Consider the following 17,415-nt stretch of genomic DNA (forward strand, 5'->3'; position numbering starts at 1 on the left):
GAAGCAGACCGAGGCATCCTAGAGCAACGGTAAACGCGCGAGTGTGGTGCTGAGGCCACGGACGACGACACCTTGCCAAGCGCTGACGCTGCTCAAGATCGTGGATAGATAATGTCTACGTGTGCATTAACTGTAAGCAAGTTCTAAAGCTTAACCAAATCTCCCTGCGTATCGATTCGTAGGTTCCCCGCTGTTCAAAGCGCTCTCATCTGTACTTGGGATATGAATTTCATTACCAATCGACTCAAGGAGTTTGACAGTGGCTTCCACATATCAGTAGGATGCAATGAATACGAATGCTCTCAACTAGAAGGCGAAAAGGAGGAAGAAATTGAGGAATAGAACACGAAGAAAAGAATCACCAATGCATCGACTCGGCAGCTACTTAGTCGTCGTCACGGCGCTTTTTGCGCTTCTTGCCCATCTTGCCCTCCTTCGTCTTCTTGCCCACCGTGCCCGACTTGCTCTCTTTGTGCTCGCTCTCTTCGCTGTTATCGCTCTCTTCGCTGTCATCGCTCTCCTCGCTCTTCTTGCTGTTCTTTCTCTTCCTCTTCTTGTCGGTATCGGTAGCATCACTTACATATTGCGGGATATTTTCCACCATGGTGATGTACTTCGGCTCGCTCAAGGACTCCACTTGCGTCTCCCAGCTTTTCACGGCACGCGCCCAAGCTGTGCGATGCTTCGAGCTTTCAGACTTGCTCTTGCTCTTGCTCTTGCTCTTGCCTTGCTCCTCCAACTGCGAATCTTTCATAGTGAGGTTGCCTTGCTTGAAGAGGCGAATCCCCTCCTTCAACTGCTCGACCGTTTCGACCCCGTACTTCGCTAGTGTTTTCATAGTCAATGGTCCAATGCCGTTAAGTTCTTGGATAGATTGGGGAGACCCGCCACTTGAGATAATATTCTGGCGTTTGAAGTCCTTCGCATCGATTGCAGGAAGCAAAAAGATAATTGCAGCTCGATTGGGGTTCTCCTCGACAGTCTCCAGCAGGCCAAGCTTCCGAAGTACGTAAATGATCCCCGACGCGCGTACAGGGTGCTTCTTCGAGACGGTCATCTGGACCAAGAGAACAGGTTTGCTCTCCATGCACTTGCTTCTCAGCTCTCCTGTGAGCTCCGCAGCCTCCATAGAAAAATAAAACCCGTCGATTGATTCCAGATTTCTTGACTTGGGCTCGTGGTATGGTCCGTTGCTGAGAAGCGAAGGGGACATGGCATCCGTCTTGAAGACATCGATATCATCAGTCTCTGAAATAGTAAACTCCGTCGTCTGTCCTGCGGCTCCTGATAGCGGCCGTGCACACAGTCGAAGTCCACCTTGCAGTATTGCATGTGCATTGCGTTCAAAACTCCATCCACGAAGTGAAGCGGCCTCAGGTACCCCATTCAGCATAAGTTTGATATCGTTCATGCGGCGTTTAGTTATGTGCAACAGTCGCTCCGATAGCTTTACACATACCATGTCCGAAACAAGTTTTGTCTTCATTTCACTGGCGTCGTTAATTGGCTCGTAGTGCAGGAAACGGTGGCGAGTATCATTGTTTCGATGCCCAAACGATGTCAGCAGGTTATCGAGATCGCCACGACCAGTAATACGTGAAATGGGCTCCATCAGCTCGGCAATAGCTAAGCGGATAGCTCGAGCGTTAAGGCTGAGGCAATGTCTCGCCACGCCGCCAAAATTCCAGAACCGCTCGTCGAGTTCATCTTCGCTCATGGGGTAGTCCAGCACTGCAGCAGCCAATTGGAGCTCTTTCAGTGTCCATGGTGGCATGTAGTAGGTGCACCTAAGTTTTCTGACTTCGCGTAACCATCTGTCGTTCGGGCTCGTAAAAACCACTGCTTGCGGGTAGTTAACCTCCGGCGGGCCATCACACAGCCACAACACTTTCTTGTTCTTCTTGGGATCACCGTACCAGTCCCCGCACGTCCGATCCACGCCGTCAAATTGACTAGCATTTCAGGTGTGGCCGCCAATAGTTGGGTCAACCTTGCCTTGTACTCGTGCTCAAAGATAGCCAACTGATATTGCGGACTTTTCCAGCTTCCGTATAGGTCGACGCAACAATGACCCATCCTTCGCCTTTGTGTTTCCTGCGGAAACGATCAAAGAAGTAGGCATAGAAGATGGACTTGCCGATTCCTGCGGCAAGAAGCAGTCAGTCGGCCGTTCAATTGGGAGGCCCTGGCGAGTAGCTTACCTGGAGTTCCCGTCACCGTCACGCACCGTTTCCCCTCCAGCAGTAGTTTTTCCACGAGCACGTAGTAAACATCGTAGCACTTGCGCACGAAAAAGTAGTCGCCACCTCTGTACGGAACCGCAAACGGTAGATCACTAGGCATCTTGCATTTGACATTCACATCGGCGGTGCTTCTCGGGGCGATCTCTGCAAGTGCCAAGTCCTCCTCTTCCTCCTCGTCCCTCTCGCCGTCGTTCTCCTCCACCATCGCTACGTCCTCGCTGCTGTCGGCCTCGCTGCTGTCGCCCACACCCTTTTCATAGAAGAAGCGCAGGAACTTCTTGGAGAAGGACATATTCCGCCCATGAGTGACGCTATCACCGCCATGGTCAAGGAGGTGGAAGGAAGTGGATCACGTTCATACTGCGCTCGGGACTGGATGACAGCTCGCTCAGCGTCTGGCAGGGCCAGCGACGAAGATAAAACGTCAGCGACCACCACTCCGTCAAAGGTATAGTTGAAGTTGCCTTTTGGATACGGACCATCTTCTCGCTGTCCGTCTCAGGGCTATTCAGACCAACAGCAAGTGTTGGTGGAGTAGCCAAGAAGCGCTGCTCGACATGTTGGGCTCCTGCATGGAGCAAGTGGCCAATGCGCTCGTAACGGAGGCTATGATGGACGGCAAGCTACAAATGCTGGCGAAGAACCTGTTCGACTCAGTGGTGGACTACACCGAGAAGCTGCTGCCTCGCCGCGATCCACCCGCGTCGCCTAGCATTTAGCGTAGCACCTGAACCAGTGCCGACACCTACGGCCACCATGCAGTTCGTGCAGGAGCCCGCATCACCAGCTCAAACAGCACCTGCAGCTCGACCGGCACCTGAATCAGCACCTCACCCGTGCGTGTCCGTGTAAGCAGCTCCAGCAGCACGTGAACCAGCGCCAGCAGCTGAACCAGCAGCCGAGTAGGCGCTGCCTGCAAAGTGCGCGTGCCGTCGACCACGCCCGCCACGCAAAAGAAGCCCACGCCGATGCAGGGTGGCGCTGGCGGCGTCAGAGAGGCACCCAAGTCTCCCTACAAGAAGGAACGCACGCACGCAGAAGCAGACCGAGGCATCCCAGAGCAACGGTAAACACACGAGGGTGGTGCTAAGGCCACGGACGATGACACCTTGCCAAGCGCTGACGCTGCTCAAGATCGTGGATAGATAATGTCTACGTGTGCATTAACTGTAAGCAAGTTCTAAAGCTTAACCAAATCTCCCTGCGTATCGATTCGTAGGTCCCCCGCTGTTCAAAGCGCTCTCATCTGTACTTGGGATATGAATTTCATTACCAATCGACTCAAGGAGTTTGACAGTGGCTTTCCACACGTCAGTAGGATGCAATGAATACGAACGCTGTCAACTAGAAGGCGAAAAGGAGGAAGAAACTGAGGAATAGAACACGAAGAAAAGAATCACCAATGCATCGACTCGGCAGCTACTTAGTCGTCGTCACGGCGCTTTTTGCGCTTCTTGCCCATCTTGCCCACCTTCGTCTTCTTGCCCACCGTGCCCGACTTGCTCTCTTTGTGCTCGCTCTCTTCGCTGTTATCGCTCTCTTCGCTGTCATCGCTCTCCTCGCTCTTCTTGCTGTTCTTTCTCTTCCTCTTCTTGTCGGTATCGGTAGCATCACTTACATATTGCGGGATATTTTCCACCATGGTGATGTACTTCGGCTCGCTCAAGGACTCCACTTGCGTCTCCCAGCTTTTCACGGCACGCGCCCAAGCTGTGCGATGCTTCGAGCTTTCAGACTTGCTCTTGCTCTTGCTCTTGCTCTTGCTCTTGCCTTGCTCCTCCAACTGCGAATCTTTCATAGTGAGGTTGCCTTGCTTGAAGAGGCGAATCCCCTCCTTCAACTGCTCGACCGTTTCGACCCCGTACTTCGCTAGTGTTTTCATAGTCAATGGTCCAATGCCGTTAAGTTCTTGGATAGATTGGGGAGACCCGCCACTTGAGATAATATTCTGGCGTTTGAAGTCCTTCGCATCGATTGCAGGAAGCAAAAAGATAATTGCAGCTCGATTGGGGTTCTCCTCGACAGTCTCCAGCAGGCCAAGCTTCCGAAGTACGTAAATGATCCCCGACGCGCGTACAGGGTGCTTCTTCGAGACGGTCATCTGGAACAAGAGAACAGGTTTGCTCTCCATGCACTTGCTTCTCTGCTCTCCTGTGAGCTTCGCAGCCTCCATAGAAAAATAAAACCCGTCGATTGATTCCAGATCTCTTGACTTGGGCTCGTGGTATGGTCCGTTGCTGAGAAGCGAAGGGGACATGGCATCCGTCTTGAAGACATCGATATCATCAGTCTCTGAAATAGTAAACTCCGTCGTCTGTCCTGCGGCTCCTGTAGCGGCCGTGCACACAGTCGAAGTCCACCTTGCAGTATTGCATGTGCATTGCGTTCAAAACTCCATCCACGAAGTGAGGCGGCCTCAGGTACCCCATTCAGCATAAGTTTGATATCGTTCATGCGGCGTTTAGTTATGTGCAACAGTCGCTCCGATAGCTTTACACATACCATGTCCGAAACAAGTTTTGTCTTCATTTCACTGGCGTCGTTAATTGGCTCGTAGTGCAGGAAACGGTGGCGAGTATCATTGTTTCGATGCCCAAACGATGTCAGCAGGTTATCGAGATCGCCACGACCAGTAATACGTGAAATGGGCTCCATCAGCTCGGCAATAGCTAAGCGGATAGCTCGAGCGTTAAGGCTGAGGCAATGTCTCGCCACGCCGCCAAAATTCCAGAACCGCTCGTCGAGTTCATCTTCGCTCATGGGGTAGTCCAGCACTGCAGCAGCCAAGTGGAGCTCTTTCAGTGTCCATGGTGGCATGTAGTAGGTGCACCTAAGTTTTCTGACTTCGCGTAACCATCTGTCGTTCGGGCTCGTAAAAACCACTGCTTGCGGGTAGTTAACCTCCGGTGGGCCATCACACAAGTACAACACTTTCTTCTTCTTCTTGGGATCACCGTACCAGTCCCCCGCACCCGTCCGATTCACACCTGCCAAACGTAACACCAAATTGACTAGCATTTCAGGTGTTGCCGCCGAGAGAATAGTTGGGTCCTTGCCCTCCTCAAAGATAGTGATATTGCGGACTTTTCCAGCTTCCGTATAGGTCGACGCAACAATGACCCATCCTTCGCCTTTGTGCTCCCTGCGGAAACGATCAAAAAAAGTAGGCATAGAAGATGGACGTGCCGATTCCTGCGGCAAGAAGCAGTCAGTCGGCCGTTCAATTGGGAGGCCCTGGCGAGTAGCTTACCTGGAGTTCCCGTCACCGTCACGCATCGTTTCCCCTCCAGCAGTAGTTTTTCTACGAGCACGTAATAAACATCGTAGCACTTGCGCACGAAAAAGTAGTCGCCACCTCTGTACGGAACCGCAAACGGTAGATCACTAGGCATCTTGCATTTGACATTCACATCGGCGGTGCTTCTCGGGGCGATCTCTGCAAGTGCCAAGTTCTCCTCTTCCTCCTCGTCCCTCTCGCCGTCGTTCTCCTCCACCATCGCTACGTCCTCGCTGCTGTCGTCCTCGCTGCTGTCGTCTGCGCCCTCCTCCTTCAAACTCTCAACACCCTTCTCCTTCTCTTCTTCCTCGTCCACGAAAGCAGCCGAGCGCTTTCGTCTGCTCTTTCCTTTAGCCGCCATTTTGAGTTGTGTCGCTTTGGGGACACGCTTGTTCTTGTAGTCGCCCACACCATTTCATAGAAGAAGCGCAGGAACTTCTTGGAGAAGGACATATTCCGCCCATGAGTGACGCTATCACCGCCATGGTCAAGGAGGTGGAAGGAAGTGGATCACGTTCATACTGCGCTCGGGACTGGATGACAGCTCGCTCAGCGTCTGGCAGGGCCAGCGACGAAGATAAAACGTCAGCGACCACCACTCCGTCAAAGGTATAGTTGAAGTTGCCTTTTGGATACGGACCATCTTCTCGCTGTCCGTCTCAGGGCTATTCTGACCAACAGCAAGTGTTGGTGGAGTAGCCAAGAAGCGCTGCTCGACATGTTGGGCTCCCGCATGGAGCAAGTGGCCAATGCGCTCGTAACGGAGGCTATGATGGACGGCAAGCTACAAATGCTGGCGAAGAACCTGTTCGACTCAGTGGTGGACTACATCGAGAAGCTGCTGCCTCGCCGCGATCCACCCGCGTCGCCTAGCATTTAGCGTAGCACCTGAACCAGTGCCGACACCTACGGCCACCATGCAGTTCGTGCAGGAGCCCGCATCACCAGCTCAAACAGCACCTGCAGCTCGACCGGCACCTGCAGCTCGACCGGCACCTGAATCAGCACCTCACCCGTGCAGGTGTCCGTGTAAGCAGCTCCAGCAGCACGTGAACCAGCGCCAGTAGCTGAACCAGCAGCCGAGTAGGCACTGCCTGCAAAAGTGCGCGTGCCGTCGACCACGCCCGCCACGCAGAAGAAGCCCACGCCGATGCAGGGTGGCGCTGGCGGCGTCAGAGAGGCACCCAAGTCTCCCTACAAGAAGGAACGCACGCACGCAGAAGCAGACCGAGGCATCCCAGAGCAACGGTAAACGCGCGAGTGTGGTGCTGAGGCCACGGACGATGACACCTTGCCAAGCGCTGACGCTGCTCAAGATCGTGGATAGATAATGTCTACGTGTGTATTAACTGTAAGCAAGTTCTAAAGCTTAACCAAATCTCCCTGCGTATCGATTCGTAGGTCCCCCGCTGTTCAAAGCGCTCTCATCTGTACTTGGGATATGAATTTCATTACCAATCGACTCAAGGAGTTTGACAGTGGCTTTCCACACGTCAGTAGGATGCAGTGGATACGAACGCTGTCAACTAGAAGGCGAAAAGGAGGAAGAAACTGACGAATAGTGTAGTGGGTCTAACTTGACTCACTACTTTAGCTTACACGTTGCGCAACGTGTAGGAGGAAGCGTAAGTACTTAGTAATTACTTAGGTTAATTATATTTGAATACACAAATATAAGTTAAGTAAGAAGAGGATTCCAAGTGACTTAGATTAGGTGAAATGAAAACTATATTGTTTGTAATTTGATCTTCCTCTAAAAATCTGCTAAAAACTGTTTATCATCTATGAAAGGGTTGGCAGCGGCTGGCTGTCAGAGCCCCGCTAATATGCATGTCTCTGATTGGTAGAAAGATGCTGCTTTCTACCAATAAGATCTTTTGGGTATGTGTGGACCACTCACTGTGGTGGTCCACTTCAATGTATCCATCGGTGTGTCTTACACCAATGTGAGGAAGTATCCAAAACGTTTAACAGATAACCTATCTGTTAAATTCACAAGTGGCTTGCAGCCACTTGTGTGTGTAACCCCGTTACACCATCCCCCCTTAAGGTTAGACGCGCGGGGTCCCCGCACGTCAATCTTTTGGAATTGACCATTCGTCAATTCTCCGCGTTTGGAGAAGAAACCCGCGCTCATTCAACGATGAGCGCGCCTCAGAAGAAGTCCGCAAAGTCGGTGGGGAGTCATCTCTCCATCGATGACTACTTCGAACGCCAGAAGGCGAAGTACGGCGACGTCGTCGACTTCGACGACGACGATGAAGACATGGAGGGCGAGGAGGACTCGCCCTCAAAGCGTAAAGACTCAGTGTCGAGCGAATCGCTCGACCCTCACGCCAAGAACGTTCGCCCGCGTGAAGGGGGACGAATCGGACGCTTCGAGTTCGAAGCGTTCGCGTACTGAGAGTGATACCCCACTCGCTTCAGCTGGGGCTCTCAGTACTCCGCGCTGCTGCTGCAGCGCGTGATGTTAAAGCTCAAGGTTTCCGCGCGCTGCGCCTGCAGCGCGCGATCCATGGATGCCGTCCGCGACCGAGATCGCGGACCGATTTGGGAACTCGGTACCTCCGAATGAGGTGCCGCTGTACGTATGCAGCGCCATCAAAGATGACGCTGTGGCTGCCGAGCTGCACTTTGATGCGGAAACGCATCAAAGGCGCGATTATTACATCGGACTCTTTCATGAGCTCCGATGGTTTCAAAGCAAGAAGACCTCTTCTCGCAGCAAAGTGCCTGAATGGCAGGCACTTTGTCAAAGCTGGAATGCCTTTGTTGAGAACTTCAACAAGAGGCCGAGTGCTTACCGTGATCGGATTAAGCAAGCGCGTGATCGCTTCGAGACGTACTCGAAGCGTGGAAAGCTGGAGCAACTTCATGTTGCTGCTGAGGAGGCGAATGTGCCGTGCGCTGTGCCCGAGGGCTTTCAGTGCACGAAGTGCTTTCAGGCGCGGTCCGCTTGAGCGACCGCGACCTGAACGGGTACACGTCGTTCCGTGTGCCCGAGAGTCTCAAGAGCTCCGTGCTAAGTTCTTAGCACGTGAGGGTTCGGGCGCTAGCGATGATCGCAGCGCTCGTGTTACTTCCGCTGCGCCAGCGCGTACTGCTCTTCGTACGCCCTCACCATTTCCGGAACGTCCTCCAGCAAGACGTTCCGCGGCTCCCATGTATCTCGATGGGGAGGAAATCCTCTCCAACGAATACGAAAACGAGCCCCTTGAGGGTTCGTTTTCGGGATACTATGGTCAACAATCCGCTCAACAATCCAGCGGGTTGAGCCGCGGGCGTCACGGATCGGCGGTGGCGGGGTGGGAACACGCCCGGGTATGATCAGCCCGGGCTGATCAGTATGCGCCTCTCCACGACCGGGTGACCGTCGTGGAGCGTCTGCAGGGCGCTGAGTTCGCCGCCCTGAAACAGGAGCTGGCGAACCAGAAGGCCCAAGTCGCGGCGGTCTCGCAGACCGCCTCGAATATCCAGGTCGAGCTGGGGACCCAGATGAAGGGGTTGCTCCAGCGCGTCCGCGCGCTGGAGGAGAGGTTGCTCGTCGCCGAGGCCAAGTCCTCCGCTTCTGCCTCGGCTCCTGCCGAGGCTTCGGGTCAGCCGAGCTAGATGGCTCGTGCTGCAGGTATGGCTTCAGCCGTCCGACGTAAAAGGTCGGATGGAGGCGCATGCTAGACGGTATGTCTAGCGTGTATGCGTTGCCGTGCCGTGCCAACACAGTGAACGGCCCGATGAAGCGCGGAGCAAGCTTGCTTGCTCCGAAATCCGAAACTGCATGTCTAGGCAGGTTTTGCGTAGCTAACAAAACCAATGAACCAACTTTGAATTCATTTGTGTTGCCTCTGCCCACATTGTCTGCGTTCAGCTTCTGTTGATCAACAGAAGCTGCTATTGTGTCTTGGACAAACCGAATTACGGCTTGCCTTTTGGTGATGAAACTGATTGCATCCGAGCTGAAGTCATTCAGCTCGCTCTCCGCTAGAGGCCCGGCCTCTGCGTGATTCTTTGCGGTGTCTGCGCCCTGCGCAGACCCGTGGTCGTTGGCCATGTTGTTGGGGGAGCCTGCGCCCTGCGCAGACTCATGTGGTTTGTCCATTGTTGCAGCTGACACTGTGCAAGTGTCAGCGGTTTTCTGCGGCTGCTGTATTGCAGGCGTAGATCCTCCCCCACTTAAAGTGGGAGCCATCACTCCGAGTAAACTCGGTAGACGTGGATGCCGCATGGCATTCACGTAGAACGGTGTATGCCCGGTCGAGGCATGCACTGAGTTATTGATGGCAAACTCTGCCATCGATAAGCACTCGCTCCAGTATTGGAACGAGTGAGCGTAGCTCTTCAACATATCGACGAGCACGCGGTTTACGCGCTCGGTTTGGCCGTCCGTCTGCGGATGATCCGCAGTCGACATTGAAAGCTGGCTCCCAAGAAGTGTAAACACTTCTTGCCACAGGTGCGCTGTGAAGCGCGGGTCTCTGTCCGACACGATGTCGGACGGCATGCCATGGTGTTTGAACACCATGTCGACGAGCAGACGGGCCGTCTGCTTCGCGGTCACCTCTGCTGGCACCGCAGCAAGATGTACCATTTTGCTGAGACGGTCTACAAAGACCACAACACCGGTGTTCCCTCCGCTATCCGGGGGAAGACCAAAGATGAAGTCCAAAGACATGGACTTCCAACACTCCGACGGAGTCGGTAGTGATTGCAGTGGAGCCTGCGCGAATGGCGCAGGCTTCACGCGTTGGCATACCTCGCAAGCACGGATGTACTTGCGCACCCACTTATACTGGTGGTGCCAGTAGAAGTCGCGCGTGAGAAGGACGTAAGTCTTCTCACGTCCGAGATGTCCCGCAGTCGGGGCATCATGATACTCGTACATGATCCTGAGTCGCAGGTCATGGTCATTTGGCACGACAACGCGATCCGCGTTGTCGTCGACTGCGTTGTAGAGTAGCAGTCCGTCGTGCACACGAAAGCGGTGTGCACGCGCTCGAAGGTGCTTGGGCAGCTTCTGACGGGACTTGTCAGAAGGCGCTGTGCCATAGGCCAGCTAGAGCTTCGCGTCCGCGTCGTGCGCGTACGCGGCCTTCACGTCATCCAACAGAGATGATGTGGGTTTGCTCGATCGCATGGCGTCAATGGCATTGACGTCAACAGCTTCTGCATAGTCCGGCCGACGTGATAACGCGTCGGCCACCACGTTCAATCTTCCGGGTTTGTATTCGACCCGGAAGTTATACTCCGCAAAGAATGAGAGCCATCTCGCCATTCTTTGTGAAATGTGTGGCGACTTCACTGCGGTACGCAGTGAAGCATGGTCGGTGTAGACCACGAATGGTCTACTCCCAAGCAAATACACTCGGAACTTTGCGAGTGCATACTTCATGGCAAGGAGCTCCTTGTCATGCACTGGATAGTTGCGCTCAGCTGGCTTCAGCTGACGCGATTGGTAGTAGACGACACGATCACGGCCCTCGTGATCGTGCTGCATTAACACGCATCCGATCGCGAAATCGGATGCGTCACACCCTACGTGAAATGGACGATCTTGGTCAGCCACTGCCAAGATCGGCGCCTCAGTCAAGCCCCGCTTGACTGCATCGAATGCCTTTTGGCAATCGGGTGTCCAATTCCACACAGCTTCTTTCTTAAGAAGCTGTGACAGCGGGCGGATCTTGCCCGCATAGTCCTCCACGTACTTGCACAAGTACGTGGCTGGCCAAGGAACTGCCTCAGTTCCTTGACACTTGAAGGCGTTGGTCATTCGTTGATCACTCTGACCTTTTCCGGGTCAGGGCGAACACCATTCTTCCCTACGAGACACCCGAGGACGGGTATCTCGCTCGCCCCGAAGATACACTTCTTCAGGTTCGCGTAGAGCTTATGTGTTCTCATAAGCTCAAGTAGTTTCCGGAGATGCACCCTGTGCATCTCTACGTCGGTCTTTCCGTCCACAGCTTGGCTGTGGATGAATACATCATCGATGTAGCTCGGTGCGAATTCGCGCACCGAGCGCAACAAGTGCGTCACGCACCTGTTGAAAGTCGCAGGGGCGTTCTTAAGCCCCTGTGGCATTACTAGCCATTCCCAGAGCATGCCGCTTGGCGTGCTCACTGCCGTGAGAGGGATATCGCTCTCACGCATTAGGATTTGATAAAATCCATCTCGCAAGTCGAGAGCACTGTAAACGGTGCTCCCGGCCATCGAATCGATGATAACATCTTTTCGTGGTATCGGCGTCTGCGCCGGTACCGTCGCATCGTTCAGCTTGTTGTAGGCATGAACGATGCGCCATCCGCCCTGTGGCTTCTTGACACAGAACGTCGGAGCACTGTGCGGGGACTTTGATTCCCGCACTTGTCCTGCTTTACGACGACTTTCAAAGAAGTCGTCGATCGGTTTCACTTGCTCTCGCGGCAGTGGCCACTGCCGCGTGACACAGTGCTTCGTGCCCGGCACGAGATCAATCTCGTGCTGAATGCCCTTATCCTGCGGAAGCTCCGCAGGAATGTCTTCCAGGAGTACGTCTTTGTACTCCCTCAGCAATTCGTAATAGGGACTCGACTTCAGCGAGTCCCAACCTTGTTCCTCGAAGCGCTCTCGCTTCGTCTTCGCACTGAGAGTGTCTTCACTCTCAGTGGTACTTCCCATGAAGAGCTGCCTCAGCTCTTCGCTCTCGCTCGCCGTTCTTTCGCTGTCCGAAAGAACGCAGACTTGCTCGATGCGTCCATCGTGCAAGTCGCGCGTGAAGCGCTTCCAGCTCATGGCTGGAAGCGAAGTCAACTCCGACGCCGTCGTCGGAGGACTAGCGAGTTCCATGTCACGATACTGGAATCCAGTATCGGTGCGCGTCAAGACGCTTAGCGTCTTGACATTCGGCGTCACCACCGCAGTCTGCCCAGCAGACTGCTCTTGTTGCGTCTCGGTCCCGGACCGAGACTTGCGCAGCGTTTTCCGCTTGCGCCGTCTTCTTGTTGTGCGGAGCCCGGCTCCGCACAGTTGTTCTTCTTGTCCAGGCCCGGCCGTGGACAGTCGTTCGCCGGCGGACCCTGTCCGCGGGCGCGCGGTATCAAGCCCGGCTTGACCGCATTTTCCTTCGTGCAGCCCGGCTGCACGGTAATGTGTCCTTCGCCGGCAGACCCTGTCTGCGGGCGCGCGATATCAAGCCCGGCTTGATCGCATGGCGCTTCGTCGTGCAGCCCGGCTGCACGACAGCATGTAATTGCGTCAGTGCGGTACGTTTGCAACCGTCCGCACTGTTTGCAGCGTCAACTCCCGGAGTTGATACGCCTTCGTCACCTCGACGCCAATCATTGGCGGAGCCCCTCATGACCGAGGGTGCGTCGGCTCCCGGAGCCGACGCGTCGTTGTCGACCTGACCGCTTCGGGTCAGGGACTGTCCCTTACACGCTTGAACGTGGGTGTTGGTTCCCGGAACCAACACATCTTTTTCTTCCGACGTCGGCAGCATTGCTGACGTGGATCTCACTTGTGCGCGCCCTCGCGCACTTCCTGGGCACTCAGGGACAGCAGCATGAAGCGCTGTCTCGACTGGTGAGCCGCGCGCACCTGCTGGTGCGCGCGCTGCGGTAACAGGGCCATCGCTCTCTGTTTCGCTGTCGCGTCCGAAGCGCACGAGCGTGCGCTTCTTCCAGTCTATTACTGGATCATGCCGTGCAAGCCACGGCATGCCCATTACCACGTCGAACTTATCGTCCAGGTCCAGGACGATAAAGTGTTCGACAAACACTCGTTGTTTGTACGAGAAGCGCACGTTCACGACGCGCTTCTCGGTCTTCACGATGGCACCTGTTGCCAGTCGTACCTCCAGAAGACTTCGAGGTGTATCTACCTCCTCGAAGTCAAGTTGTTCGACGCGCCTGAATCTACCAAAGCTCGAAGAGAGTCACTCGCTCTCTTCGAGTAAACCTTCAAGATGACTAGGTTCGGCCTGTCATCTTGTTTCTTGCAGTGAGAGCTGGTCTCACTGGGGGCTGCAGTCCTCAGTGTCGCGTGCCCGATGTCGGCACGCACGACTGCATTACCAGTAGGGCGCCCCGCGCCTACTGGATGTTCGCGTTTTTTGTTGGTCCGCGGCGATGCCTAGCATCGCCACGACGGCCACCTCCAGGGGGCATGGGAGCTGTGCACTCCCGTGCAAAGTGACCGATCCTTCCGCAACGGAAGCATCGCACGTTACCTCCCTGCTGCTGATAACCAGCAGTTGTTGCGTTCGAGAGGTCCATTGGTTCCGGACCTCCCGGCCTCGCTACCGGGCGCGGTTGCGGCCTCGGCACGTTCACATGCAGTTTAGCCTGCCGCAGGCTAAACTCTTCTTGCATGGCAAGAGTGATCGCAGCTTCGAGAGTACTCGGGTACTCTCGGAAGAGATAGGTCTTCACGGGCCCATCTCTAAGTCCTTTCATGAACGTGACGACCTTGGTCGCCTCGTCAATTGGATTAGTCACGATATTGGAGACCAAGTATCGTGCGCGCTGCGCGTAAGCATGGACGTCATGCTTACCCTGCTGAAGGTCGAGGAACTCCGCCCTCGACCGGAACTCGTTTTGCGGGGGCTCAAACGCTTGTTTGAGCTCCTCTTTGAACGCTTCGTACGTGCTGAAGCACGTAGGATCGGAGAGTCGGCGTCCATACGCCCAACTCCTTGCGCGTCCGCCAAGGCAGGACATGGCGAACGCGACCTTCGACAGCGGATCGACGATGCGTCGAGCCGCTATGGCTGTGTCGAGTTCGACAAGCCATCGGAGGAGAGGCTCGCCCTCGCTTCCCACGTAATTGCTTACGCTCAACTTTAATGGTTGAGCACGCGGTGTCGTCCCTGACGACGCCGTCACTGAGGAAGCAGCGTCACGCTGCTCCTTCATGATGAATCCCAGAGCAACACCATGTTGCTCCGTCGGCGATAGCGTACGCAGCATTGAAGCTATCGCCGCTTCTCCAATGACTGTTGACAGTCGTTGGAGGGCCTCCCACTCTGGGTCAGACAGGTGGGGGCAGTCAGCGCGTGCAACATGCGTTGCAGGCGTGTTGGAGCTCTCCATGGGCACCTCCGTGCTCATGTGGTTCTCGGCTCCGCGTTCGTACACCGCGTACGAACGTCAAGCAGTCGGTCGTTGGACGGACTACAAAGTGCTACCAGGTGTAGTGGGTCTAACTTGACTCACTACTTTAGCTTACACGTTGCGCAACGTGTATGAGGAAGCGTAAGTACTTAGTAATTACTTAGGTTAATTATATTTGAATACACAAATATAAGTTAAGTAAGAAGAGGATTCCAAGTGACTTAGATTAGGTGAAATGAGAACTATATTGTTTGTAAATTGATCTTCCTCTAAAATCTGCTAAAAACTGTTTATCATCTATGAAAGGGTTGGCAGCGGCTGGCTGTCAGAGCCCCGCTAATATGCATGTCTCTGATTGGTAGAAAGATGCTGCTTTCTACCAATAAGATCTTTTGGGTATGTGTGGACCACTCACTGTGGTGGTCCACTTCAATGTATCCATCGGTGTGTCTTACACCAATGTGAGGAAGTATCCAAAACGTTTAACAGATAACCTATCTGTTAAATTCACAAGTGGCTTGCAGCCACTTGTACGTGTAACCCCGTTACACCATCCCCCCCTTAAGGTTATACGCACGGGGTCCCCGCTCTCTTCGCTGTCATCGCTCTCCTCGCTCTTCTTGCTGTTCTTTCTCTTCCTCTTCTTGTCGGTATCGGTAGCATCACTTACATATTGCGGGATATTTTCCACCATGGTGATGTACTTCGGCTCGCTCAAGGACTCCACTTGCGTCTCCCAGCTTTTCACGGCACGCGCCCAAGCTGTGCGATGCTTCGAGCCTTCAGACTTGCTCTTGCTCTTGCTCTTGCTCTTGCTCTTGCTCTTGCTCTTGCCTTGCTCCTCCAACTGCGAATCTTTCATAGTGAGGTTGCCTTGCTTGAAGAGGCGAATCCCCTCCTTCAACTGCTCGACCGTTTCGACCCCGTACTTCGCTAGTGTTTTCATAGTCAATGGTCCAATGCCGTTAAGTTCTTGGATAGATTGGGGAGACCCGCCACTTGAGATAACATCCTGGCGTTTGAAGTCCTTCGCATCAACGGCAGGAAGCAAAAAGATAATTGCAGCTCGATTGGGGTTCTCCTCGACAGTCTCCAGCAGGCCAAGCTTCCGAAGTACGTAAATGATCCCCGACGCGCGTGCAGGGTGCTTCTCCGAGACGGTCATCTGGAACAAGAGAATAGGGTTGCTCTCCATGCACTTGCTTCTCAGCTCTCCTGTGAGCTCCGCAGCCTCCATAGAAAAATAAAACCCGTCGATTGATTCCAGATTTCTTGGCTTGGGCTCGTGGTATGGTCCGTTGCTGAGAAGCGAAGGGGACATGGCATCCGTCTTGAAGACATCGATATCATCAGTCTCCGAAATAGTAAACTCCGTCGTCTGTCCTGCGGCTCCTGATAGCGGCCGTGCACACAGTCGAAGTCCACCTTGCAGTATTGCATGTGCATTGCGTTCAAAACTCCATCCACGAAGTGAAGCGGCCTCAGGTACCCCATTCAGCATAAGTTTGATATCGTTCATGCGGCGTTTAGTTATGTGCAGCAGTCGCTCCGATAGCTTTACACATACCATGTCCGAAACAAGTTTTGTCTTCATTTCACTGGCGTCGTTAATTGGCTCGTAGTGCAGGAAACGGTGGCGAGTATCATTGTTTCGATGCCCAAACGATGTCAGCAGGTTCTTGAGATCGCCACGACCAGTAATACGTGAAATGGGCTCCATCAGCTCGGCAATAGCTAAGCGGATAGCTCGAGCGTTAAGGCTGAGGCAATGTCTCGCCACGCCGCCAAAATTCCAGAACCGCTCGTCGAGTTCATCTTCGCTCATGGGGTAGTCCAGCACTGCAGCAGCCAAGTGGAGCTCTTTCAGTGTCCATGGTGGCATGTAGTAGGTGCGCCTAAGTTTTCTGACTTCGCGTAACCATCTGTCGTTCGGGCTCGTAAAAACCACTGCTTGCGGGTAGTTAACCTCCGGTGGGCCATCACACAAGTACAACACTTTCTTCTTCTTCTTGTGATCACCGTACCAGTCCCCCGCATCCGTCAGATTCACACCTGCCAAACGTAACACCAAATTGACTAGCATTTCAGGTGTGGCCGCCGAGAGAATAGTTGGGTCCTTGCCCTCCTCAAAGATAGTGATATTGCGGACTTTTCCAGCTTCCGTATAGGTCGACGCAACAATGACCCATCCTTCGCCTTTGTGCTCCCTGCGGAACGAATCAAAGAAGTAGGCATAGAAGATGGACTTGCCGATTCCTGCGGCAAGAAGCAGTCAGTCGATCGTTCAATTGGGAGGCCCTGGCGAGTAGCTACCTGGAGTTCCCGTCACCGCCACGCACCGTTTCCCCTCCAGCAGTAGTTTTTCTACGAGCACGTAATAAACATCGTAGCACTTGTGCACGAAAAAGTAGTCGCCACCTTCGTACGGAACCGCAAACGGTAGATCACTCGGCATCTTGTATCTGAGATTCACATCGGCGGTGCTTCTCGGGGCGATCTCTGCAAGTGCCAAGTCCTCATCTTCCTCCTCGTCCCTCTTGTCGTCGTTCTCCTCCGCCATCGCTACGTCCTCGCTGCTGTCGTCCTCGCTGCTGTCGTCTGCGCCCTCCTCCTTCAAACTCTCAACACCCTTCTCCTTCTCTTCTTCCTCGTCCACGAAAGCAGCCGAGCGCTTTCGTCTGCTCTTTCCTATAGTCGCCATTTTGAGTTGTGTCGCGTTGGGGACAGGCTTGTTCTTGTAGTCGCCCACACCATTTCATCGAAGAAGCGCAGGAACTTCTTGGAGAAGGACATATTCCGCCCATGAGTGACG

At 54.1% G+C, this 17,415-nt stretch overlaps 5 protein-coding genes across 5 annotated transcripts; 2 read left to right on the top strand and 3 right to left on the bottom strand.

Annotated features, from left to right (window-relative positions):
- Window positions 1-385: 385 nt before the first annotated feature.
- Window positions 386-2,535, bottom strand: IUM83_08506 (Kinesin protein KIF6; the record flags this gene model as incomplete). The annotated part of the gene is made up of 2 exons (XM_067932884.1): window positions 386-1,284; window positions 2,202-2,535. The coding sequence occupies 2 exons, from the start codon at window positions 2,533-2,535 to the stop codon at window positions 386-388; spliced, it is 1,233 nt and encodes a 410-aa protein (XP_067783312.1).
- Window positions 2,536-2,565: 30 nt separating this feature from the next.
- On the top strand, window positions 2,566-2,962 carry IUM83_08507 (uncharacterized protein; the record flags this gene model as incomplete). Its single annotated transcript, XM_067932885.1, has 2 exons — window positions 2,566-2,666; window positions 2,746-2,962. 2 exons carry the CDS (start codon window positions 2,566-2,568, stop codon window positions 2,960-2,962), a joined length of 318 nt encoding a protein of 105 aa, XP_067783456.1.
- A 704-nt stretch (window positions 2,963-3,666) lies between these two features.
- Window positions 3,667-5,881, bottom strand: IUM83_08508 (Kinesin protein KIF6; the record flags this gene model as incomplete). Its single annotated transcript, XM_067932886.1, has 2 exons — window positions 3,667-4,571; window positions 5,494-5,881. 2 exons carry the CDS (start codon window positions 5,879-5,881, stop codon window positions 3,667-3,669), a joined length of 1,293 nt encoding a protein of 430 aa, XP_067783418.1.
- A 101-nt stretch (window positions 5,882-5,982) lies between these two features.
- On the top strand, window positions 5,983-6,400 carry IUM83_08509 (uncharacterized protein; the record flags this gene model as incomplete). Its single annotated transcript, XM_067932887.1, has 2 exons — window positions 5,983-6,104; window positions 6,184-6,400. 2 exons carry the CDS (start codon window positions 5,983-5,985, stop codon window positions 6,398-6,400), a joined length of 339 nt encoding a protein of 112 aa, XP_067783458.1.
- A 26-nt stretch (window positions 6,401-6,426) lies between these two features.
- On the bottom strand, window positions 6,427-17,304 carry IUM83_08510 (uncharacterized protein; the record flags this gene model as incomplete). Its single annotated transcript, XM_067932888.1, has 3 exons — window positions 6,427-6,714; window positions 15,181-16,859; window positions 16,917-17,304. The coding sequence occupies 3 exons, from the start codon at window positions 17,302-17,304 to the stop codon at window positions 6,427-6,429; spliced, it is 2,355 nt and encodes a 784-aa protein (XP_067783412.1).
- Between the last annotated feature and the right edge of the window lie 111 nt (window positions 17,305-17,415).

The sequence above is a fragment of the Phytophthora cinnamomi genome, assembly GCF_018691715.1.
Source record: "Phytophthora cinnamomi strain GKB4 chromosome Unknown Contig99, whole genome shotgun sequence".
NCBI lineage: Eukaryota > Oomycota > Peronosporomycetes > Peronosporales > Peronosporaceae > Phytophthora > Phytophthora cinnamomi.